General features: G+C 39.0%; 1 protein-coding gene across 6 annotated transcripts in view; it reads right to left on the bottom strand.

The window, feature by feature from the left end:
* Window positions 1–700: 700 nt before the first annotated feature.
* Window positions 701–27,730, bottom strand: part of XKR4 (XK related 4) — a 504,890-nt gene continuing 477,860 nt past the window's right edge. Inside the window, exons 3-6 of one of the 6 annotated variants that reach the window (XR_013994729.1) lie at window positions 14,925–18,431; window positions 8,665–8,697; window positions 7,882–7,899; window positions 701–1,415 (exon numbers count right to left, since the gene is read on the bottom strand). Coding sequence is in view for 2 of the 6 variants with exons in the window: in XM_081070073.1 (XP_080926199.1) it covers window positions 17,485–18,431 (947 nt within the window). In the remaining 4 variants the exon portion in view is untranslated. Of the gene's footprint in view, window positions 18,432–27,730 lie in introns of all 6 variants that reach the window. The other 5 variants (XR_013994731.1, XM_081070074.1, XR_013994728.1 and 2 more) reach the window with 5 other exon arrangements.

Below are 27,730 nucleotides of genomic sequence, written 5' to 3'. Positions count from 1 at the left end.
ACATTTAGTTTGTGTTACTATTATAGTCAGGAAGAAAGAAAACTAATAAATTACTCTATAAATTACTCTAAAAAAGAAACAGGTGAATTCTTGAAATTTTTCCATTTCTTTGCTCCTTGTAATAGTTTTATTTGTTTCTGTGTGTTATCCATAGTAGTTTCTACATTTATAGCCAGAGCTCCTGCTATGCTTTCCGTTTAGTATTTTACAAAGGAAGGCTTTTGTAAACCAGTAAAACCAAAAACCAAAACAAAACAAAAAGAAAATTTTAAGAAACCCAAGTACATAAAGCATAAATCTTAATTTTGTAGAAGAATATGGCACTTAGACACATCTTTTTTTTAAAAGTACTTTTGTTCATTGACATTTTTTTCCTTTTATTAATGGTAAAATAAATTATTTGGATTTTTAGGCCTCTTTGTGATCTGAAACATCTCTTTGCTTTTATAATGGTTCTAGAGAAACATTCTTTAGCACTTCTCAGAAATAAATAAGTAAAACATACCCTAGAAATCTATATAATTTAATTTTAACTTTAGTTCGACTTGACAATCTCAGTTCTGTTTATTTTAAGGTTTAAATCACATTGTCTTGAGACTATGCCTTTGAATATGCCTTTTCCTTCTATCTTCCCATCTTAGACCCACAATGTCCTGCTGTCTTCCAAGACTTAGAAAGAATCAGGGACTCAGACTTCTGTTAAAATGACCACAGTGTACTTTATTTAATGATTTTGGTACTTTGTGTTGCAATAAAATAAAAAAAAAGTCTACAAAATCCAAATATATAAAATTTCAAGTTTTTTTTTAAAAGTTTTACAAGAAAAATCATGTAACGAAGGAAATTTGTTCATTATGAAGCACTACTTTCCACTTCATTTCATCACAAATTGCAACTTACTTAACAGACCAAAATAACCATGGTACTGTAGTACATCAAATACTCCACATACTGTGCTTGCCACTAGAGCACATGGGACCGTGGCCCAGAGACAGCGGTCTCCAGCCAACAAAGACACTCTTACAATCTGAATGCTAAAGGAATGTTTGGATATGTGGAACTTGAATATATATATTTACAAGAAGTAAAAAAAAATTAATAACTAGTTTAACTTCATTTCAAATAAAATTCCAAATACATTTATACAATGTTCACAAAGGAAAAGCACAAGAACTGCCAAAGTTATCATTAGGGTCCAGGCACTGTGCTCGTACTGGGGGAAATGTCTACACCATTCCTTAATCACATACACGGGGTCTCTCAGACCTTATTTCTGTAATGGTCCAGGAAAGAGAAACACAGGAATGGCAGTTCCGCGCAATCAGAATGTCATGCAGAGAATTGACGACAGGGAACTGAGAAATGATTGGTCCATTCTCTTCAGTTTGCTGTTCATCTGCAACCTGTTACATTTTCTTTCCAGAGATAGATTTTAAACAACAAAAAAAGAAAAATTGAACAGGGAAAAGAGCACAAAATGTTTAAGGCAAATTAAGCAAATATAGAGCAGCTTCCCTTGGTGTTGAGTGGAAATGAGGATTTTACCCCAAATTGAACTTAGAAACAAATGAACAAAATGAAGTACAACCTCTGAGGTTGAGTTGCTTATGTCACATACAAATTTTTGAAAATTGCTCTGCACCAAGTATCTTTTTGAAATTTTAAATGAAAAACTTGTTTGTTACAAAGTGCATGATTTCATGTTTCTAAATTAAACAACAGTAGCTGAGGTAGTTAGATGTGAAACTTACTTACTTAAAATAACTGGAGAATGAAGAACAAACGTCAGTAGCAAAAATCCTTGTCATTTGGAAGCAGGTTTATGTTGTACACTGGTATAATGCTAAGCAAAATGCTACTATTTTCCTATTAGATATTATTAATTAAACCAGAATATTAGTGGTAGTAGTATTTGTTTCCAATTTGTTTGGTAAGATGTCTGTACAAAAGAAGCCTGTATCCCCAGTAATTTTGTTTGTAACTCATGCTTTCACCATTTCCTCATTGAAGCCATAACATAAAGTGGCATTAGTTATTATTAACAGAAATTTCTGATATAAACTGTAAGAAGAATTTAGTAAAAACCGAGAAAATAATCAATAAGAAGGATGATTTCGTGCTTACTTTTACAATATTTTTTGTTTTAACCCTAAATTCATTACAATATTTGGCTTCAAAAGGGGAGGGAACCTCTGGCTTATTGGTTACCCTCCTTGTTCTGAGAAAGGGAAAAACCAAATTTGCATATCCTTCGTTATCTCTCTTTCTCTAGGCCATTATCTCTCTTTGTCAGCTGCCTGGTAACTGAGAAGAAAAGCAGGAACAATTTAGTAGAGGCAAGGTTCTCAACCCAGGTCCTCTCACTTCCTGCCTGACCCCTTTACTAAACAGAGGCTTCAGGTGGGACCTTCAATAAGCAATTGACAAAAACTTCCATTTTTCAGCTATTTCCTATCATTTAGATATGAAAGGAGAGACATTCCTTTTGAGCAAGAGAATTTTCAATGTGTTTTTTTTTTAACCATTTGTTTATGGGATAAAATATTAAGTGGAAGTAGTCATGAAAGTTGACAACTTACATTTTAAAAAGCATCACACGCATGATGATTACATAGTGACTGGTTCACAGCTGTATAATCACATTTATCTTTGCTAAAAACTAGTTTTCTAAGAGTCCCTTATTTTCAGGGAGGACTCTGGAGAGTTTCATGTGGGCTGGAAAACCTTAAAAAGAGTAAAATGTATGGGGCATTCAAATGTCCTTTTCCCCAGTAATTAGATGTATAGCTTATATCTAATAACATGTTGTCTCCCCTTGATTTTTCCTCTAAAATGTAGATTCTATCATTTCAAAGAATGGTCCAGCTCTAACACTTTTAGGTTTTGTCTTTATTCCTTTGCGGTAAAGTCTCACAACCACAAATTCTATTCACTGCCCTCCTAGCTTAGTCTACCTGAAAAGTTGTCACACCTTTTCCTATTTTCAGGCCCTTGCATCTAGTCAACTTCAGTTTTCTTGTGCAAAAAAACAAAGGAAAGACATGGATATTTCCGTACATAGCAATAAGGATATTCTGCCGCGCTTTTGGTTGGAAAAGCATTGATGCTAGGAACTGGAAAAAAAATCAGAGAAGTTCAAATTATTTTGACTCACTTACTATAACTCATATTTTGAATCCAAAAAAATAATAATACTTATCTTAAGTCTGGTGTGATGACATTATTTTTTTAATGGCTCAGATTAATTGCCTAGATTAAATTCATGCTTCTGAAAGCTTAATACCATGCATTAGAAATGTTTAACCAATCTGAAATTTTAAGCCTTTGATATACCACTGGCAACTAGATTTGGGACTCCCCAAAAGATTATGTTGAATGTATACATTATGTCAACTCCAGGCACAACATGATTTTAAACCCATTTATCGAGAGAAACTTTCTGAAAACTTATTTCATATTTTCAAGAGCATGCACATTTGTTTTGCAAAGGAATATAATTATTAAATAAGGGCAGAATGGTAATATTTATGTACAACAACTTTGCTTCATGAAGTCACATCATTAAAACATTATCTGTACTATTAGTATAGTTCATGAATGTATTCTTACTTTACAAAATTGCCTCCATGTCTCAAAAATGACAAATCATGTTATTTAGCACTAGTTATTACCAGGATTAGAAATTAAAGCAAAAGAAAACATGGCACTTTGCGGGGAAGTTTTCCAGGATAGTCTTGTGGTTTTCCCACTCTTTGTTCTGTATCTATACTTCTATCTGTGTACATGAAAGCCTATATGCATATGTACAGCTGAAGACCTTGTGGAAACACTTCTCTGAAATATTTAAAGCATATTTATAATCTGAACAATTAATCAACTCAGGAGTTCCAAGTAGAAATAAAACTTTACATTCTTTCATTGGTTTGTAAAGGGAGAGATATGTCATGTTAGGGCTAAAAGAGGATCTCATTGTAAACAACACAAAAATCTAATTTCAGTAAATCTATTAAAAGTTTTCCCTCCTGGTAGTGAGTGTTCCAGAACACCACCTTGCAATCATTAGTATTGAACTCTGGTATCACGCATGCGTTCTGAAAAATCTAGCTTGGGATCAGGCATGCAACCTCCTTATTTGTCAGAACTAGCCAAGTTTTCTGGACACATTTAATGAAATATTTTGTAAAATTTAGTTTATCTAAGAGGAAAATTGTCATTCTATATGAAATTTCTCAATGTTTGTATGAAAGGAGTTAATTTTCTCATTAAAAAGTTGATAATTAGAAAATAATTCTACATAGACCTTTGAAGAAAAAGTTTCACTTTCATTAAGCAATCAAGAATAATTACATGCTTTGCTTGGTGAGTTATTGCTGTTATGCTCCTCAGTTGGCTCCACCTCCATCACCATATTCCGAGGCCATACGCAGATCTCCTTTGTGTTAGTACTACTAGTTATCAAGTGTCAGCACACTTTGAGAACTCTAATTAACCTTCACAATGTCCCTATGAGGTAGGTAGATAAATATTATCTCTCTTTTATATATGGGAAAAATGAGCTAGAAGGTGAGTTTCTGAGGCTAATAAGACCAACGACCAAGGATGAGGACTTGAGTGCTCAGAGTCCCACAGTTCCCGTCATTGGACCACGCCCCTCTATGCCTTTGTCTCCAGAAAGAAATGTATTCCATAGTGTGAAAGGATACTGTGTCATAGAAAATATTTAAGTATATTTAAAAGTCCTTATATTCAACACAGGGACTTTTAGTTTTCTATTAAACCATAAATTCCATTAAATTGTCACATAATAATAGATAACTGAAAAAAAACAACACCTAGTGTTTTTGTAGTTGCCAACTGATTGCCTCTTGGTTGCAAATTCACCTAAATATTGAACTAAACATCCTGTCAATAACATGAAGGTAAAAAGATTTGGAAAAGGATTTAGTGAAGTAAAAATCTCAAGGAAAAAGCAAAACCAAATTGGATTTAGGAGTAGCCAGATCTGTCTCCTAGAGCCCATTAGTAGACTATGACAAGCCACAAAGGCCTGCCCTCAAAAGAATTTACAAAACACAATTAGCATAGAGCAATGACACCCAGTGGCTGGAGGCCTTTGGTTCACAAGGTGGAGTATCTTTTTGATTCCCGGGGAAACTTCTGCATCTGATGGGAGGAGGGACCCTACAAGGAAGGGGACTACCTGCTCCATGAAGTCATTTAAGGTTGGCACTAAATGTAGAATTTGACACAATCAAAACACTACCTAAGAACCTACAAACTCTCAAATTTTCTCTGGAAATCCTTTCATGATCTTTGCATAGCACCTTCCAGTGCTCTGTGTATCTGCCTGTCTTCAGTGCCCGGAGCAAGTTCTGCAACATAAGCGCACTTAAAAGAAAATTGGTCTGAATAAGCTTGTCTGTTTTTCTGCCCAGCTTCAGAACAGTAAGTGAGGTAAGCACACAATTTGAGGAAATACACACACTCATCAATCCAGAGCCAAATCAGATGAAACAAGGAAGAAATGTCCACAAGAAATCATAAATATAAGAGTTGTATCAATATCTCAAACTTCCCTTCTGGTTAGTGAATTTATTTCCCTTCGATTTCATCTTTTTTTTTTTTCCTGTGACTACAAAGAAAACACTAATATTCCAATGTGTGATAGCCAGTTAGTCCTTGGCAATCAAAATGACATCAACAAACCAAACCAAACTAAACCAAAAAAGTGTATTTTTTTTATTTTGGGAAAAACAGCTTTTACTTCTATAGACACCATGAAATTCACCATGAAATAATTGCATCAAGCAATTTAAACTGTTTTTATGATTAAAGGTATAAGAAATCTTTAATATTAAAACTCCGATTTGAAGTATAAAAGTTAACAAATTTGTATTTCCCGTGAACAATTCCGTCAAGTAAACTTTGTGAATGATTAAGAGTATGTGAAGAGCAGAGAGGCAATTATAAAATAATGAAAGATGAGAAAAGGGCTGAATTTAAAAGTTCGTTGCTAGGAAGGGGTCAAGTGGCAGTCCTCCAGAACTCTGAAGGAGGTCTGTGGTGCAAAAACATCTGAATAAAAAAAAAACACAAAAAATACAAAAACAAAATCTGAATACACCCAGGACAGCCTCTCAAACCTCTCCCATTCATGTGTTTGCTGAAAGTAAATAAAAATCAAATAGCATTTGCTCTGCATTATTTATTTCTCTTTGCACAAAAAGATTTTTAGCAGCAGAATATCACCAGCAATAGATTACTGCACAAGAAAGTTAAATTATATTACCTACAACACCTGAGTATTTTCTGTCTCTCTGGACAATACCAGACAACCAGATGAAAACTGCTTGATTCAAACATCCGGATTTTCCCAAATATCCAAATGTTTGACATCACAAGGACCAAATTTGCTCCTTGAGCCACCTACTTATTCATGTTTCATTGGGATATTTGCATTCACGTGGACAGTCTTTATTTTTTAATAATAACATAGTGTCTACTGCAGTTTAGTGAAGATGGTTTAGCAATCATCTGGAAAATTCAGATGTTGAAAGCCCCCAATGAAAAGAAACTCTGTGATGAGGAAAAATCAGAGTTTTAGGACTATCAATGGTCTAGTAGTTTTGTCTACATTGACAAATTGCTTAACTGTCCACTCTTTTTCACTTCTATTATTTCGAAAATTATTCTCACAAGAATTATTTTTCCAGTTTAAGGATAGATGCACAGAATAGGTGATAACAGGATCAAGTTCCAAAAATGTTTAAATGATTCAGCTAATACTTTAAACCTAGTTTAGTGAACTTGAACACAAAGGTTCTTGTGATGTCATGATATATTTACAATGGGGTAATGAGTAAGGCCATGGTAACCCTGAATCGCATTGTTTTTAACATGAGAGATAACTCAATGGTTCATGTTCTATAAGCAAGAGTACTTACAATTCCTTAAAATAACTCATTTTATAATCCATCAGAAGCACCTGGCATGCAGAGCTGGCTTGTGGTGTCGGGCCCAATGACTAAGGAGAACTGTCACGCGGGAAAACTCACTTAAGAACAGAGTTAGTCTCAGACATGAAGCCACTGACATCTCCTCTATCTTTCCACTTCAGTCAAGCTTTGGCCTTTCATAAACAGAAGCATCTATTGTCATAGTTATAAAATGGCAGGGGTACCTTGAACCTCTGCTCTATAAAAAGGCAAATATTACTGATGAGCCACTAACAAGTTTCCTCTTCAGTCACCACACCCAGACCTCTACATTAATAGAAAGCTTCTGTCCCAATACCACTCACAGTCATTCTTACTCATGAGCCTACTTTAAGAGGATTGCTTATTGCTCCTGTGTCCCCACAGTCAACCAACTCACTGTACATTACAGGGTATCTTTGTGCCAATTTTGGCTTTGGAGTTCAGGAAATTAACGTTTTCTTCAACTTGTTAGTTTTCCTTGCCTTGCAATTGAAAATAAGTCACATGGTGGTAGGCCACTTTTTTACCATTAAATTTCAGTACTTGTGCCAAGAGCTAGTTTTGAAAAATGACTTGCCAGAGTAGGGAATGCAGCACAATACTGGCACCTGTACTGGAACTGTTGCTCAATGGCTCGTGGTACATCTTGGAGATAATCACCAAGGTGATAACTTAGGAAGGGGAAACATCTTTGAAACACAAGAAAAATGATCCCTGTGCTTCTAATTTTTCTGTTAGATTGCTTATTAGATAACTCCGATGACTTTCACTCATTCATTTCGGGTTGACTTCTAGAATAGTTATATCAAAAGGGTTAGACAGAAAACTTTATAACAACATATGGATGTCTGACTCCTTGCAAACTCTGAAACTATACTTCTACGTGAAGTAAATTCATTCTTACCTTGCAGCTCAAAGATTTCTTTAAACAGAGAAGCGATTGGAAAAAAAAAACCATGATTTTTAATTATGAGACTACCTGTTTACTTTTAAGTACATTAAGAATGTGAGATTGGTGATTTTAGAGCTCGCAACCAAGATTTTGCAAGGGTCTGAGAAGCAACAGGAGAGCCAATTCCACACACCAGTGAATTTCGGTTTGAAACTGCCAATGTCACCACTTAGGAAGCCAGGAGTCAAATTATTCAATAACTACATCCATGCAGATTTTACCTCTGAAATTGAATTATAAATTCAGCTTTTTTAAACTTGTTATTACAGTGCTGATGATGGTACTCTCAAGAAATGAAGGGCAGCAAATGTACTCAGAGAGATCAATCATTAAACAGATGACAATGACTTTTTTTTTTTCATTTCCAAACACAAGTAGATTTGTATTCCTTTAAATTAAGTCTCATGACCCAGAACCCATTCTCTGAGCTATGCAAGCCCCCAGGAATCCATTGACTTTTTTCCTTTTTTTTCAAGCAGTGCTTACTGGCCAAAACTAATGAAGTGGATGAATATTCATAGCATGAATGATGAGGAAGCAGGTAGCATGAATTCATTAGTGCTCTGCCTCACGGGGGTCTTTCTCTTCAGGCCTGGGCACACCACCGCAGGACATGGAACGAAGTGCTCCTTTTCACTAACTGATTAATTTTCCCTTGCAGTAGCTTGGCTACAATATTACAAGTCAAGAATTTGCAAGATTAAAGGGTCTGTTGAATTAATTAACGCAAATCACCTTCAGTAAAGCTTGACAAGTTCCAAGATGGTTCTGTAAAAAAAGAAGGGAATCAATGGCATCAGCAATATGCAGCTTTGTGACAGACACGGCTTGCTTTCTGAGTGTGACTGGTTTGCTTCCCCACCCCTCCCCCTTTCTCAAGGCAGGAAGAGATTTCTTTCTTTTCACAGAACACCAAGCCTCTGATTCAGACTAAGGAATATGTTTCACCCCAGGCTTTCAAAACATACTTCAGAGATCCATTTCCTTTTCTATGTACAATACATTAGAAAGGTTAATAAGGGAAACTGAATATTTTAGTTGTTTGAAAGAAGGATATAAAATGACAATTCTTTGAGTAGCTGACAGAAATCCTTTGGTTACAGGATGATGCGCTATTGCTCCAAACTTGAAGAGAATAAGAACTCACAGTGGGCTGGACAGAAAGCCACAGGTTGCAGGTTAACTGCTGAGTCAATGTAGCAGTACCTAATACACCCAAAAAGAAGCGCTCATTTTCCAGAATCACAATGGATTGAAATGCTTGGGTTGATTTAAGACATGTTCTACTGGTTTGTCATCAAAATAGTAATTTCTTAAAATAATAAAAACCTGAAATATATTTTCAGCACACTTAGGGGTGTTTTAGAACTTACTGATAAAAGAGTTGATTTGAAATAATTAAGAGTGTAGTAAATAACTCCTGCCAGAATGCCACTAGAACAATTAAAAGCTGAAACACAACATCTCCATTTGTCAATATTTGTAGTACTAAATGAAATAAGAATTTGATTAGTTCTATTTTAATGCAAATCAAGCAATAGAGAAAGAAGGGGGCCACCAGTTTAATTTGGTAGATGGAAATATAATAAAAACATGAAACCTTACATTTTCTGAAATTTTAATAACAGAGTAGGTGACAGTCTTCAATAATAACAAAAGAGAACATTTTGTGTTGGTACTGTGCTGATAATATTTGCTTATCAAGTTGATTAATTAGTTTTGATGTTGATCTGTTTTGTTAAACATGATCTTTGCTCTGGAAACATACTAGTAACTATATTCTTCTTGCCTGGTGCAGTGGCTAGACTAGCAGTAATCAGGGTAGTGAAACATTAATGGTGACATAAACCTAGAAATCATGCCTGGGACCTCGCACCATTATTAGGTCAATTGTTTTATTGATGCTTAATGGGACTCAACAAGGAATTCTTTGAATTATTCTGTGCTTGTAAAAATTAATATGCTTTTTTCTCTCTTTCCTTTTACTCCACCATAGAGGACCTACAGATTTAAACATTCCCTACCCAGAATTATTTCACTTAGAGAAAGTTAGTTATGCAAGTCAATAGTTATGTTAAACAATAAACTCCTTAGATCTGTGAGAAGCCAGTCACTCTGGGCCATAATGTAGGAGAGACTCGGATTGGGTATAATGGTAGCATGAGTATCCACGCAGGTTGGGTCTGGCTGTTTCAACTCCTGATGGCAATGCAACACAGCGCTGCTCTTCTGGGAATCAGAAGTATGGCTTAAGCACAACTTCTCAAGTTACAATAACTGAAGTTCATGCCTGGAAATTTGTTATTCCTAATTAACTGCTATGCTGGAGACATTGTATGTGTTAATGAAAGATGTTTCCTGAATATCAGAGAAGTAGCTTATTTGAAATGTCTTCAGACATTTTAGAGGCATCCTAAATTCATGCCTCTTCTTAAAAGAAATTCTCAGGAATATCCCCCAAATTTATTCAGTGATGATTTTTTTGAGTCAAATACTATGGGCCAAGAAGAGTATTCTCACTTTTTGTTGTTGTTGTTGTTGCTCTGTGACCTTGATTTAAATATATCTAGTGCTGGAACAGCATAAAATATCTTTATAAAATTACTTTTCTTTTTATAGGCAGTCATCCATTGTTGATTTAGATTTGATTTATATCATTACCTTATGTTTGTCATTGTGTTTGGCAATTGTAAATTGTGAGGCTTACATAATACAATCTTGGAAAAGCTTATGCTTCTTTACTGTTCTAGTATAGAATTAAATGTAGATATTAAAAAGAGAAGCAGTGCGGTAGAGAAGAAAAGAGGTAGAGTTGAAGTCAGAAGACGCTTATTCTGCTACTAATAACCAAGTGTGAGCTGCTGGAATGCAAGACTCTTTTTGCATTTGACTTTGTATTGGCCATCAATACGAGTCATAACTTAATAAAGATTTGCTTAAATCTTATCAAAATAAGAAGACAGATGATTGTTTGTATTTTTAATATGTTAAATTCAGATTGATCATCAGTGTTGAGAAAATTTTTCGTTTATTTTTGTCTATCTTTTTAGCATCAGTTCAAACAACAACACACATAGCTTACTACACAATATCATTGAATGGGTTATAAGTCTGTCTTCCTGTAGAACACAGACTTGTTACATTGAAGGTGAGGAGGGCGATTACTCATCATTTTATAGTCAATTCAACAAATATTTGGCAAACATTTATTATGTTCTTTGCATCTAACCTTTCGATCTAAGTTTCCTAGAGTTATATGATGGGTCAAACTAGTGGCATAAAAATCTTCCTAAATATTAAATTTTGTGACCTGCAGGATACTAAATCAATAAAATTTAGGGGAAAATTATGGCAATGAAGTAAAATAATGTCACGTCAAGTATTTGTTGACTTGTTTTTCTTCCTTTCCTTCCTTCCTCCCTCTCTTTCTCATTCTGGTCAGTGTTAGAGTAAGTAGAGGCGTTTAGTTATTTTTCCGTTTGCCTTACTGGATGACAATAGCATACATATATAGAATACAAGAGAAAACCCATCAGATTAATTTATATTTATTACTTATTTTAGTATAGAATAGGGCCACAAAGAAGGACATTTGTCTGGGATGGAAGAGTAGCATTTATCTGCTTACTAATTCCCTAATTTAGGGGATAAAGTAAAATTCAGTTACAGGTGATAGAGTCTTCTATTTCTAATCATTGGTTTTTTATTTTCAACTTTTCATTTTGAAAGTCATTTTTGACTTTTTTTATTTTTCAATTACAGTTGACATTCAATAAAAGATATCTTTGACTTTTAAGTGAAATTTTTTTGGAAAAATTTGATTGTAAGATTATGATTTTGTTTCTCTTAAAACCTTGCCAAATCAGGAATAGATCCTGGTGGGACAATATTCTTTGGTCTTCTAAAAGAATTTGTGATTGTTAAAAGTTGTGTAAGACACTCAGCTCCACATTTTCCCAGCTGTGGGACCTTTGGCATTTGTTAATAATATCTCTGAGCTTAAGTTTTGTTACCTGTAAATGGTACTTAGCTCATAGATGGTTGTAAAAGTTAAATGAGATCACATTCATAAAGCTATTTAGCACAGCACTAGGTACATGACAAGCTCTCCATCATGGAAAGCTTCTCTCAATATGGGGACTGAACTGTAAGAAAATCTAAGAGGGAAAAAATAACCAAAGCAAAAATTTGATATAGCTAGTGTTCTGACATGTTATGTCAGTATGTTATTTATGTCAGTAAAATATTTTAGCAAAAACAATTAGACACTGCAGGAACATTAAACCACTCCTTATTTAGCACAACATATCCCATGAAAGGTTGACTATAGGTTTATATTTCTGGGATAGATCATTGCATACAATGTAACAAAAGCCTGATTTTTTAAAAAAAAATTCTTGTGGAATTTAGAGAAAGAGCTTCAGATGGATGGTGAAACAATATGATGCCTCAAATAGTCAAGGGAGAGTTTCTGAACCTCTTGTTTCTGTGGGTAAATGGCTGTTTGCCACTTCTCCCTGCTGTGAGAGCAGGATGTGTGAGAGCTAGCTTCATTGCTACAATTGGCAAAATTAAATGGCTTATCGTGTTTTTATATATTTCTACCCACATTCCACAGAGTTTTACTTCGGAATGAGTAATTATACTATTGAGGCTGTTGACTCAGGCATATATTGAGCCTTTCCATGTGCCCATTTTTAGGATAGCAACTGGACAAGACCCCTGTCCATAGAGAGAACACTGCAGTGCACAGTGCAGTCTGCCTGAGTGAGGAGAGGAGAAGCAGCCCAACTGTAAGATCATTTCACAGCCCCACACAGGTAAGGGCCAGAGACTTGGAAGTGGGGATCGGACTGGGGGTGGGGTGGGGTTGGTGGTACAGGGAAATGGCCCATCCTTAGCCATTTTGAAATGCTTCTGCTTTAGATGGGGAGACGGGGTATTATGAGTCACAAGCTGGCAGAAGCCATCATTTTGGTTGTTTTCAAAAGTGACATCGAATTGTTGAAGATAAATGAACATGAGTGGATTTGCATCCATCACTGAAATTATAGAAACAATTTCAGTCCTGCTGTGTTTTCACCATGCACTTCAACCATCCTCTGAGCTATGTTTCTGAAAGGCAGTCTGAGCTATTTTTAAAAGACTTTAAGGACTTCTCCTCAGAAACATAAAAATGCAGGCATCTCCTCCAAGCTTTCTATAGAAACAGAAATGGCTTGGGAACGATGTGTGAGAATGCAGGGGAGCACATATTTAGTCTAGAAAATGGTCCATTAGATAAAAATAACCTCTGGATTCTTGTCTAAACATTGTGTCAGAATTTCTTTCCACTGAAATGGCATTCGGTACATTTAAAGGCCAATGTGCAACCTCACACAGTTCTAGTAAGGACACCAGAGGTTTTCTTTACTCAGTTCAATCAATTCAGAGAAAGAAACTGAAATGACTCAAACCTATTCTCTTCAGTTGCCTTAGCAGATGAGATCCTTAAGGAGTGATAAAGCTTATTCAAGCTAAAGTGCTAAATCATATCTAGGTATTACCAACTGATTTTCACAGGTGTGTTCATGTCTTATAGACAGGGGATGTAAGTTTACGCTGATGTTGAAAAAGGAGGAGGGAAAATCTTTTTATCTAAAAGTTCATGTGTCAATAACATACTAATTTATATGCATGAAAGGGAGCATATACTTTACCTTTTAATCTGTTACTTTATTGTGTGTATGATATATAACATACACATATACGAGGTATGACAATTAACTTCACGTATATATGATATTTTTAAAAAACAGTCATTGAGATTTCAATTATTTCCATTCACTTTTAATTGGTCAGTGCTATCACTTCATTTATTCATAGAGCAATATAAATTGGGCATTTAGAAATTAAGCATAAATACTTCAGTATACTTTATCTTCAGATTATCTTTATATTTTATATTTTGCTAGTAATTGAACTGCACATTCTTGCCTTGTCAGTAAGAGAAGTTACTTTATTTGTTGAATTCACAACATTATCATAAATGAATAGTAACTGAGTGCCTGCAGAGTCAATGTTACTGAACTAGACAGTAGTTCAGTAAGACAATGTAAATATGTAAAGAGAATTTAAAGAACATAGTCATTTTGGGGGACCAAACTTTGACTTACATGAAAAAGAATTTTTTCCGCACACAAATACTTAGTTGCGGTGTGGTTAAGATACATATGTTCTTTAATCTTAAATGTGGTTTCATTTAGAAATGCTAATTAGAAAGTGAAAAAAATTCATATTTTTTTAAAGAAAATTTCATGGTCCTACAGAAAAAGTGAGTACTAAGAGCATACTCCTTCCTTTAAAGGAATCCAATAAACTCATGCACAGCATGTTGGAGCCCACAGAGAAAAACAATTCAGCATTTCCAGTTGGCATGCTAACCACGGCTTCTTTTTTGGAATCCCCAGTTACTCTCTATGGAGGATTTAAAGGCAGATTGAAAACGAAATCTTAGGAAGAACTAAAATATAAATACAAAAATCAAACTTTGTTTCTTTGAACATTGACGATGTCTCTTTAAATCCTAATATTTTCAACTCTCTGTTATCTGAGTACCTAGAAACTAATAATTTCTTATCACAACACAGTCTAATGGCAGTGCAGTGCATGCTAAATCACGAAAGCAAGATTAAGTCATGATTTACCTTGGAAGTAATTTTTGTTGTTGTTCTTATAATCTTGAGAAAATTTGTAATTGATTACATGTTGGAGATGTCATTTTCTTAACAAGATTTTTTGACTAATTGAAACATCATAATTTTTGAGTATGTTGGATAACAGAGTATTTACAGTATTTGGGAAGTCATTAAAAAATTAAAACTTTGTACACCCTCCTGACTGTATTCTGACCTCCCAGACAAAATACAGTACATTATTTTTTATTCACATAGCACTTGTTTTAACTCTTAACATGTTAAATGAAGGATCAAATTGAGAAATAATTTAGGACTTACATGATTGAAGAGTGATAGGGCCTCTTGCATTTGTGTTGATTGACACTATTATACTGTTAGCTGTTATTTGCTCATGGAATCCAAGGTATAGTTCAACTGAGCAACTCAATTTCCAAAGATCATCAATTACAAGTTGTCTCAGAAATAATGAAGCTAATAACTCATGGTTATGTACAAAAGTGAAAAATTTGGCAGTACAATCATATTTTCCTTCTACAATGGGGGTAGAATGTTTTCACCAATTGCTGACAAGAAGAGTGTCTTCCTGGACCTTTACTGGTGACTAGGTAATCTTTTCACATCCGAACAGAACAAAAGATTATTATATTTTAGTGAAAATCTTGCTTGGAGGATCAAATCATGGCGTACTAGGAAAGTATGTCTACTGATAAAAATCATCTATGTTTTAAACATCAATTTGGGGCTTTGTATCAAAAGAAGTCCTAGGTTGAGTGCTCTGTCATTTCCTGTGGATGTCATCATGGGGACAGCAGTCTCTGTATGACACACCCATTAGAGGCTATAGAACTTGACTATTTTAAGTGAATCGGACAGTCCCAATAACTGAATAATTAAGTGTAACTAACTCCTTTCCTTTCTTTTTCTTTTTCTTTTTTTGGTGACTTGACTAATATTTAATACATCAGTTGGGTTAATATAAAACCAGGGAAGGAAATTTAAGACGTCTTCCACTGTGGTCAGGTTTGTCATAATGGATGGATGAAAGTAATCATTTACATCTTTGATTTCCTGGGAAACAATGGCCAGTCTTGACAAGCCCTTTCTAGTTAAGCTGATTCTCTCATCACCTGATGTTTTGATAGCACCCCTGGCCAGGTTCCTGGGGGCACCGACATTACAAAGTGGAGTGATTTTGCAAGAGACAAGTGTTCTCAATCTGCCGAGGCAGGCTGATGGAATTTGTGGACCAGTTTCTGACATCCCAAGTATTTATGATTCTTAAAGTATTTTAAACGATTCCAGGTCTATAAAAAAGTGATGATGTCTATATGTATACCCTATATTTTTTATTACAAAAATATTGAAATAATCCATGAGTTATTCCACTCTGCACCAACTATAAAAAAATACTATCAAAGTTTGACCGGCACTTTTAATACAACAAAAAGCACCATGACCGAGGACACTGGGAACAGAAAGAGGGGAACGTTTACTTGCTTGTACGGAGGTATTTAAAACCAGAAGCTTGTTGTAAGAGTGTGACTTTACAAATGATTCAAATACAAATCTTAGCTGGATCTAGTGATAAGCCCTCACTCAGTTCAGAAGGGTTTTTCTCATAGCATATTCACTGCATTTGTCTGCTCATACTTACTAAGAAGTGTCCCAAAGCCTCTAAAAGCTTTTGACCTTGAATTGGTGGTCATGGGGGAATCTGTACACAGTGGAGAACTTGATTGTTCATTCTACCTTCTGCTTTTGTGGGGCTCACGCCATTCATTCTCAGTTAGTTGTTCAGGGCTTCCATGTCAATCCAGTGGTTGGACGATGTTTGGCATTAGAAAGATGGGGCATGGCATGTTCTGAAAATGCACCTGCCTGTGATCACAGAGCCACCATACATTCCGCGACCTGAATGCATCCAGTTACAGGCTGATTCTCTCCTGCTGCTCTGCTTTTAGGTTCCAATGTGAGCTGCACAGCCAGGAAATCAGATGTTCTTTTTGCCTTTCTCCCCCATTTCCTCTTTCTGTATTTATTAAATTTTTGCAATTGAATACTGAATCATGATTACCATTTAATTTACATCACTAAGTTATGGAGCTCCTTGGTCTTGCCAAAAGCTATACACGTGCTGCATAGGATTTCTGTCATAAAAGATGTTCTCAACTGAAAATTTTAAATAAAAAAAAAATCCTGAAATGTGTTGAAAACAAACCATTTCATCAATTCTAATACACATGTAAACACACTTGAGTTTACTGTCCACTGGATAGGCTTTTCACTCATGGTATGGGTTTCCAAATGAGAACTGTTTGTGAGTTTTTTCTAAGCAGTACTGTTTGTTTTTCTGGAGTCTTGAGGGATATATTGCCTCTCTCTTTATTTTTATATTCTTGTGGGAATTAGCACTTTGCATCAAGAAAAAATCACCTAAGCTATTTTTACAGAAGACTGGTGTTGTGTGTGTTAGTGTATATGTACGTGTGTGGGTATGTGTATGACTGGATATAGTTTAATGCAAAGATCAGTTAATTCCATCAAAACCCTATTGATCAGAGGCAACATTTTCCATAATCATAGTACCCTCTGGTGCAGTCACTGAAAGACAATGCAGGAGGAGTTGGTAGCAACCAGGAGTCTGCTGAGCTGCCATGTTCCCTTCAGGTGGAGCAGGAGACTCTCGGGGCTGCTGTTTTGAAAGGAGACCAGCAGCAGACAGTCAGCTGATGGAGGGTCAGACAATAATTATGACAATGTGCAGACTAAGAGCATGACAGCTCGTTGCCCTACTCTAGAATGAAGTTTAATTATTGCCACAGCCCTGTTGTCACCCCTTCATCTGGAGGTTGTGGCTCCTCCAATTCCTTTTGTTCCTTTATAAAGTGGTTTCATACTCCAACCGCTCCTGAATAAGAGCATCATCCTTGTACTGTAGCCTTGGAGGAGATGGGGAACATTCAAAGGCTAAAATGGCCTTTCGGAGACTTCGGTCTAAAACATGTCTCTCCCATGCTGGGTACCTATTCCTGAACAGGTCAATTTTAATGACAGATTCTTCAATCCGTGGTGGGCGAGATGACGGGGTGGATGGGGCTGTGGGCCTCACCTGAAAGACAGGTACACACCCATCTCTCTCTGCAAATTTCTGGTCACGGTCACTGACAACACTGCGGTTGTTGGAGATGGACCGTAGAGTGCTTGTGGCCACTTCTGGAGGCAGAGTGAAGGCAGCGACTGGGTCCTCACAAGCACAACTTGGTGACTGCCCGAATCTGGGTCCATTGGGGTGAAAGAAGGCATAATACATTAGCATAAAAACAACGCCAGTTAAAAAGCTGCTGAACACCACACACAGTGCTGGGATGGCAAACGCATCTGCAATCTGGGGAGCCTTGTAGAGATACCAGAGGGCACTCAGGGCTGTATTTTCCAAAAGGATCACAAAATAGTAAATGAAGAGCCTGCAGCGTGTCCTGCCTTCCTTGACATTGAACCAGCTGAAGATGTAAATGATACCCACCACCATGTCGAAGACGATCTCTTCCCACTTAGTGATACAGAATTCTGTCTCACAGTGGACAATCCAGAAGGTCATGATGCACCAGTGAAGGACGATGAAGATCCCAAAGTAGAGCTGGAAAACTGAGGCAAAGAGGGCAAAGGTGATGACCCTGGCAGCGATGGTGAAGAAGTGCCAGCAGAACTGGATGACAACAGCCATGTAACTGATGGGCTTTTTGTCATCTCGAGAGTCCCGGAGGGCCTTCTGGTAAGAGGCCAAGGCCCAAGCCAAAGACACGAGGGAGGCTGCTGCTGTGAAACCTACAAGGCAAATAGGAAGACTTTCTGTCAAAAATGAGACACACTATTGCCTCCTGGAAATAACTCATGTGGAGCTGGGGGCTTGAGATGGGCTAGCTTTGACCTCAGCAAAGCTCGTAATTTCTTTGGGTTTTAGCTGGACTAAACACTCAGATGATGCTCCTACTATCTGCCCTCTCTGGGGCCCGACCATATGGAGAAGTCATGAAGCCAATGGGAATGCTATTTAACACCATCATGGGGTGTAGGATCTAGAAATGGGGTGGAGTTTAACTTTCTGTGTAGTTGGTGGAAATAGACTAAGAAGTTACTTTTGTGCAGTGAAAATATAACACTGCATTGGATTTTGACAGAACTGGGTTAGTGTTTCAACTTTGCCACTAATCTAACACTGGCATGACACTTTGGATAGTCATTTAAACTGGTGTCCTCATTTATAAAGTAGATGATCTCCAAGGTTCCCTGTCAGCTTTGAGATTCTGTGGTAGAAAGGGATAAATAATCCCAGGAAACTTGAGGGGCTAGGGGGTTACTTTTCTGCTTCTAAACAATAAATGTAGTTCATTCAGCAAAGAAAGTTGACTGTTTCTTAAAAATAAGAAAATGGTCCATTGAACTATCTGGGCAGTGTTTCTTGTGATACCTGGTACACAGTTTGTCCTAATATAATCTGATACTCTTCCTACAGCTTTTGTATGTTCCTTACTGCCTTTTCCTTAGAAGATTGTACAGAAATCATTTCTTAACCACTGCTCTTATCATTTTATGAGTCTCATTTGGTTAGTATTCCACCTCAGAGTATGTTTCCAAAAGGTAAAAATTATTTTTATTGCTTCGCTCCACTCCTGCTCCACTTACTGTGTCTGAGACATCACCTCAATGGTCCAGACATGGACAGGGCTCATTAAAAACACACTGGCCTCTTTTAGAAGAGAACATTTTTTAGGGAGGCCTACTTTGTCACTGAAAAGTTTGCATAGTTGTACCAATACTTACCAAGACTAAGAATGGTTTTTTGTGTTTTGCTGGCTTTACTTCACCAGATTCTATTACAATCATACAAGCCACAGTCTTGCCCCAACCCCATGGAAATAATAGAAGGGATCTCTAAGAATCTATGATGGAATTCGCACTTTTCTTTTTATGTTTTGATATGGAAAAGCTCTCGTCTATGGTCCTTGAGAAACGAATTTAAAAAAAATGACTCTTGTGGGAGAGAGCCATACTAACTGATAGAAAAAAACTTCAACCTCAATAATCATTTCTTACACATTCTCCTTGACTAAGATGAACTCCAAAAAGCAATTATTGACAAGGAAAATATTTTCCAAAAGTCACTTCTCACATCTACTCCCAGTAAAATGCCAGCATCTTACATCTGACCTTCAGTTTTCTTTCTGACTAGCACAAAAATCTTTTATTACCATAACTCTCAGGCAATTATGGCAATTAGAGACCCTTATTACAAAAGGAGTTTACATTAATATAATTTCTATGCGGTGGAAACACCTACATCAATTATGAAGCAAATTCAGGAGTGAAAAGAGACTGAAGGAGGAAATGTTTCAAACAGAAAAAACAAAGTAAGAGGATGGGAAATAAAAGGTGATGGAATTATGACTATGTGAACAATATACTTACTATCAGTTTAGGCTATAAGGACAAAAGGTTGTGACATTTTAATTTCAAGACCTTTGTGTGGCACAGAAGCTGCTTATGAGCTCACTCCTTAATTGTACCATTAGCGATGGTGCGGATTGCTTCCTGAATAAGGCTGTGTTCTCCTTATGTGTTTAAGCTGTGCACCCATTCCATTGCTGGTTTTCACTGGTATGCCCCTCCTTTTTTCACATGCCAGCATACTTTAGGGCAGCGCTTAAGCACAGCGCCACCTTCAGGAAGATGACTGCATTGTTGGTCAGGCCCCAGCAAACCGAAGAAAGAGGGAGTGGACTCGGGCTCAAGGTAGTCAGGGTAACAGTTTGTACTAGAAAATGTTATTAAAGGCGGTTTTTCAAAGCAGTAAAAAAGAGTAAAACAATTTGATGTATACAGCATTATACAATTATCTGTTGTCAGATTTAAAAGAATTGGAAAATTAGCTTAGTCCAAAATTCCCCTGTAATTTTCATCCATTATATTTCATATCTTAAAAAAGTAATTCACCCTGAATCTAACACTCCAGGAACGTGTTAAGACACTATTCTGGCAGTAGAAAAGTGAAGATTTCCCATCAGACTTGCTCTCTCTATATCTTACAATTTAATAAGTCCATACCAAAAGCAAATTTCATGTCCATCATGACCACTGCCTTTATGAATTTTCTGCTTTAGCAACAATTAGAATTTCCCTTGCTCATTTGATTATGATTTTCTTTTTCTTCTGTTAAGCAATAGTTTTCATAAGACAAATATATTCCTGAACAGGAAATATGGGGCCATTTTAGAGTTACTCCTCATTACAAATGTATACCTGCCATAAAATGCTTAGCTCTTTTGCTTTTTGCAAAAAATTTTTTGCAAAAATATGAGTTCACTTGTTTCAAATGTCAAGAAAGAGTCCCTCAGCAAAGCATCACATTATTATTGGAGTAGAATTCTCTGGAACTTCTGATGCAACATGGCACAGGGCTGGAACACAGAACTCTAAAGCACTCCTTTAGCTAACAATGTACATTTTAACTTTTCGCTTGAAAATAATTTCAAACTCATAAAAGAATTGCAAGGATAAAAATAGTAAACTGAACACCTATATACTCTTTGCCAGATTGTCATTTGGCCTCGTTTGCTTTATCATTTTTGGTGTTCTCCTCTCTCTCTCTCTCACTTTTTCTCTCTCTCTCTTTCTGAACCATTTAAGAGTAAATTGTATAAATTATGGCTGCTATGGGTTGAATGTTAGTGTCCCCCCAAATTCATGTTAAAATCCTACCCCCAAACGGTGATGGTATTCGTAGGTGGTGCCTTTAGGAGGTGCTTAGGTTATGAGAGTGGAGCCCTCATGAATGGGATTAGTGACTCGTGAAAGAAGCTCCAGAGAGATTCTTAGCCTCTTCAACCTTGTGAGGACACAGGGGGAAGGCGTTAGTTATGAACCACCATGAAAAGGGTCCTCACCAGAATGTGATCATGCTGGCACCTTAATCTTGGACTTCCAGCCTCCGGAACTGTGAGAAATAATCTTCTGTTGTTTATAGGCTATCCAATCTGTGGTATTTTGTTGTAGTAGCCCAAACAGACTAAGACAATGGCCTTTTACCCTAAAATACATCAATGTCTATTTCCTATGGGGATACTCTCAGATAACCACAGTAAATTTATCAACTTTAGTCAACTTAACATTGATATAGTATTTTTTTTCTAATCTACCATTAATATTCCAGTTTAACCAATTGACTTTAACAATGTCCATTATAGGATACTTCCCTCTGGTACAGAATTTTGTCTAGAATTAGGTATTGCACTTAATTGTCTTATCAATTTAGTTTTCTTTAATCTGGAATATTTCCACAGACTTTTTCTCTGCCTTTTATGACATTGACATTTTTTGAACAGTATAGTATATCAAAAAAAAAAAAAAGTATTTCTCTTTCTGGGTTTGTCTGTTGTTTCCTCATAGACTTAGCTTACTCATGCCAAGATGGAATATGTAAGTAACACTGAACAATACTTTCCCTCCCCACATCATTAAAATACTAAAATATAAGGATTTCTTCGGTAGTCCCAAGAAGTATATAATGTGTCTGTCAGTTCTTTCTTTCAAAATAATGAATAGCCTATCACTCTTGAAAACTTCACTGTAAAATCAAATGACAAAAGTACCAACAGAGGACTCAGTGGGATTACATTGTTTATTAAAATGTTAAAATAGATAACAGGACCTCAGAACTTAGTGCAACGATCTCATTTTATAGAAAAGAAACTGAGTCTTACTTTGAGGTTAAATGATTTATCTCTCCTTTTTCCCTCTACTTGTCTCTGATGAAAATTGTCATTCCAAAATTAACCCTTCTGCTTCCTAGGGAAAGGGCGCCCCTTAGCTATCACCTCTCTCTGTGTATTCCAGCTCTCCCTCTCCAAGAGCTCCTTCCCCAATGATTACAAACCTCCTTTTATCCCAAGAAGTGCCCTTCACTGGGTTTAATCTCTTCTCCTTTTTTTAAGACTTAACTCTTTTTGGTTGTTCCTTCCACTTTTTGTTTCTTTCGTCCCTGTTTTTATCTGCTTATCCTTGAGATTTCGGCCCTGCTGGTGGTGCTGTCCCGGTCCTCTTCCATACTCAACCTGTTGGGTGACGCCACACACTCTCATGCCTTGGACCATTTTCTCCAAATCTCCAACCTCACAGCTGTGTGTCTGACTATTTATCTGAGACCCCACACGTCTCCTGTCTATATGTGCTTGATGTACACATTATTCAATACTTGGAATTAATCTGGCTGTAGATGACAACTTTTGCTTTTTGGTGGACAGAAGAAAATTGTTCTTCTCATATGCCCCGGGTTGCTGGTATAATACCCTTCTCAGAATGAGAGGGAACATGAGTTTCCAGAAAGGCTGTCACAGTTCTAAGAAGATGGTTTTCTGTGCAGTTTGACTGAAATAATGTTTTGCAAAGCCACTCAAATCCGAGGGTTCACAAAATGTGACATTTTGGTGCATTACATCAAAGGTATCCAGAATAAACCACTGTGGCATAAAAATTATTTTGAGCTGAAGGCATTTGAGTTCCCGAAATTCCTTATCTGCCTAAAAGCAGAGCCTCCCAAAAGAACTCAATTGTCATAAATCCTCTCCCTGGGAGCAACTCCAGTTCTTTGGGAGAAGTTGGTACCATACCCAAACATAGTCTCAAAATGATGACATCTCTTATGTATTTTCCTGAAAATGCTTTATCTTTCCAAAAAGTCACTTGTTTTGCCATAAATGCTCTTATTCCTCTTCTCAGTAGTCATTTTTTCTCCCAGAAGCTCCCCTCCCAATCTCCTGTTCAGAGGGTATATGTCATGAGAGACAGCCTGTGGTGTCTCTGCTCCCACTCCCCACAGAAGAACGCAGGATGTGGTGAGGCCAAAAAGGAACACCCATGGAGTCATAGGTAGGGGAGTCATACCACTATGGTCTCACTGGAGGCTGGGTTCACATGACATGCGACCTGCTGTCCGCTTTGCTGCCACTGACTGACTCTCCTCAACTCTCCTCCACTCTCCTCGACTCCCTAACAAAGCCACAGCAGTTATATTAGTGGCCAATGGCTCAATGGTTATAGCTGACGGCCAACTAGCCACAGCTGATGGCTATCTACTACCTGAGCCAGCACCTTTCCACATGAGGCTGAGAGCCTGGAAACTACTCTCTGGGACTCTGTCCCCACACTCCACCCCTACAGGGTCTTGCCTCATAATCTATGCGACAAGTGTCTTCCGCAAGGGTCCCTGTACCATATTAGCCTAGTGACACCTACGGACGAAAAGAAACGGTAGTCTTAGGAACCAACAATGGCAAATCCCTTCCATCTGGGAGGATACACACTAGCTTTTTGTCTTGGGAAAGGAGGGTCGCTGCCACTGGCACCTTTCCCAGTTTGTGGCACCCGACTTTTATGGCAATGCTTGGGATCCCTTGCATAGTTTTAACATGTAACAGTACAGGGGACCCCATAATAGGCCATAGTGAGAGCACATAGTTGCCCTGCAAAATCATCCCGGTATCGGGACCTCCGTATACCACAGTCAATTGCGGTGGCCAGTCAGCCACCACCCCTGGCGTCACTTGCAAATCATGAGTCAAACTGGCCCCCCATGGGGCTATCAGGCCCAACCATCGACAGTGGGGGCTTTTGACCTGCCAGGGCCAAGTCCCTTGCTGTTGTTCCCCTGCTTTTAAGCATGTGGGTGCTGGCAGCAAAATGTTTCCATTTCTGCCATAGCCTGGCTTTAACAGAGTCTCACTGCTGGTAACTTGTAATTGAACGGGAGCGGCTGTTGGATGTAGCAGAGCTTCTACTGGTGCGGGTCCTCCCTTCCGTGGTCTCTCATTCAGGACTCTCAGGACATCCCATAGATGCCAGGCCCAGTCACACATCGTGGGAGGGTGTTTTGACACCTGGATACCTTGCTTCAAAAGGCAATTATAGCGTTCAATCACGCCAGCTGCTTGTGGGTTATATGGAGCATGAAACAACCATTGCATGTCCATCCTGGCAGCCCAGCACTGCACTTCTTACCCGGTAAAATGGGTACCCCTGTCACTTTCAATGACTTGGGGGCACCAATAGAGGGCGCACAGCCATGTAAGAGCGACCACTATATGCCACTGATCACAGCCATACACGGCCAAGCAAACATCAACCCTGTAGCAGCGTCCACTGCTGTAAATGCGTATATCGCATTGCGGGCTTTAGGCAGGGGTCCAATGTAATCCACTTGCCAGTGAGTGAGGGGCACCGTCCCTTGCATAATCTGCTGTGTCTCCCAGGGGAGCCTCCGCCTTTGGGGACTGTCCTGGGCACAGATGGCACAGTCATAGCAGGCATCTGCTATCTCCTGCCATTTCAAAGGCAGACCCCAGCATCAGCTCACCTGCCACATGGTTCGGCTTCCAGCGTGCTGCAATTTCCTGTGCAGCCAATGGGCCACATCAGTGGCAGGAGCCCGTTCTAACCATCGGACTCGTGCTAGGGCATCTGCTTCATCATTACCTGGGGACACTAAGGGAGCATGACCTGTGACATGCTTTAGGGTCACCTCCTTTCTCTGCCCTAGGTCCCAGAGGTCCTGCCACATGGCTTGACCCCACAGTGGACGGTGTCCTACCAACCAGTTTTGGTGTTTCCATGTAGGGAGCCACAACGTTAGGCCCCGGAACACTGCCCAGCTGTCAGTACAAATAACTAGGGGCCCAGGCTCGTGGCTGATTACATCCACACAGCCCGTAATTCAGCCCACTGGCTACTCTGGCCCATCCCAGTATCAAACCAAATGGTGTCTGTTTTGGGCTGCACACCAATAGCCATCCAAACAGCTGCAGCCCCTCGGCTAGAACCATCAGTAAACCAGGCATCCTCAAGTACTAGGGACTGTCTTTCTTTGTAGGGCGAGGGCTCCAAGTCCTCCCCTCTAGGCAGAGCGCTTGGCTCAGCCTGGGCTACAAGCTCCACAGGCCCCAGGACCTGTTGTAGCTCTGTGCTCAAAGGGCTGAGCTAAGGGTGCTACGTTGCTCCAAGTAGGCACCCCACTTGGCGAAGGTGGTGGTCTGTGCCACCCCTGTTTTCGGTCCCTGGGTCCATGTACAGACCCATCCCTGGACAGGATAGGTTGTTTGAACCAACATCCGTGCCGTTCCTGTGGTAGCTTCTGTGGCCACTAGGGCTGCATACACAGGGGCCAGCTGTTTCTCTATTAGAGAGTAGCAGACCTCTGCTCCTTTCCATACTTGGGACCAAAATCCCACTGGCAACCGGAGATGCTCCTGCCATTGCCAGAGGCCCCATCCGTACCCCTCTTGGGTTACGTGAACATCAAGTTCAAATGGGCAGCCGGGGTCCACTACTTGCAGAGCCTGTGCCTGCTGCACTGCCCGTTTGGTGGCAACGAAGTCTTGCTCTATATCCTCTGTCCAATCCCATGAGGCCCCCTTTTTTATCATATTGCACAAGGGCCTTGCCATTTGTGCTAAATGGGGTACAAACGCCTGCCAATATCCTAGCAGTCCCAAATATGTCTGCAGTTGGGAGACGTTGGTCGGCTGGGGAAAGGCTTGTATCTTATCAATAATTGCCTCAGGTATAACCTTTGTCTTACCCGACCACACAACACCCAAAAACTTGACGGATAAGCCAGGGCCTTGGACCTTTTCCACATTCACCACCCAGCCACGTGACTTCAGGTGGTGAAGAGAGGGAGCTGCTTGCTCTAAATCAGAAAGAGAATCTGATGTTAATAGAATATCATCGACATAATGAAACAAGGCCACAGAGGATGGGCGATCCCACTGTGCCAAATCCTGGGCCACAAGCCCGTGGCAGATAGTGGGGCTGTGAAAGTATCCTTGCAGAAGGACTTAAAAAGTCCACTGCCGCCCATCCCAAATAAAAGCAAACTGCTCTTGACACTCAGGTGCAATGTCAATGGAGAAAAAAGCATTGGCCAAGTCCACTACATAGTGATATGTCCCCAGGCTGATAGTCAGACGATCCATTAAATCATGTATTGAAGGCACTGCAGCATGCAAGGGTGGTGTCACCTTATTTAACTCCCTATAGTCCACAGTCATTCTCCAGGTCCCATCTGGCTTCTTGATAGGCCATACTGGGGAGTTAAAGGGACTGTGCATTGGCCTCACAATATGTGCCTTCTCTAATTCCAGTATTGTACAACCAATCTCCTCCTGCCCTCCTGGCAGGCAGTACTGTTGCACTGTAACCACGCGCCAGGGCTGTGGCAACACTTGAGGAGGGTGATGAGCATGCCCCCATGTCACGGCTTTCACCATCCGGATCCGGAGACGGAACTCTCTTACCCACGTCTGTAAACTGAAGCCATGTAGCACGCCCACCCCTAGAATATACTCTGGAACGGGGGAGACATAAACCTTGTAGATACGAGGGGGAAGCCTTCCTATACCCAGTGGTAAGGAAATGGCTTTCACAGTACAGTCTTTCCCCCGTAGCCATCAATGCAGATTGCTGGTCTGGGGAACAGTTCTGGGTTCCCATAAACAAGACTGCAGTCTGTGCCAGTGTCAACTAGGGCCAAAACCCTGTGCACATTAGAAGGGGATCAATGTATGGACAGTTCCACGTGGGGGCCTCCGGTTCCTGCTTGTCCCCTCTGATCAGGTACCTTGGCCCCACCCCTAATCCAGCTGAAAGGAGTCGGCCTCAAGCGGCTGCATGAAGTCTTGGAGGGACATGGGTCGCGTTTTCCCAGACTTCTCCTTTATGCTTCTCTGGAATTGTGGTTCCAGACGCAACTGTTTCCAAAGTTCCAGCAGGAATGCATTGGGTTTTCGGTCTATTTTCTCCCGATTGACCCCTGCTGCCATGAGATCACGCCACATCTGTGCGCGTGTTATTCTCTGAGGCCCGTGACCTCACCCCTTTACCTTTGGTTTGGGCTTCCAGGTTTCAACTGTGCAGACTTCATGTCTTAATTTCCCTTCACCTCCGGCTTTCAACATCGCCTAGGGTGGCCATGGCGATTGTAACTTCATGGATCCGTTGCCCTACATAAGGTGTAAGAATGGCAACCAAGGATCCAAAAGCACTCGCAGGTGCAGTATCCAAAATCAGATCTCTCA

Source organism: Rhinolophus hipposideros, assembly GCF_964194185.1.
Source record: "Rhinolophus hipposideros genome assembly, chromosome: 13".
NCBI classification, from domain to species: Eukaryota; Metazoa; Chordata; class Mammalia; order Chiroptera; family Rhinolophidae; genus Rhinolophus; species Rhinolophus hipposideros.
The sequence above is the reverse complement of the archived record's forward strand: the minus strand, read 5'-3'. Positions and strand labels throughout refer to the sequence as shown.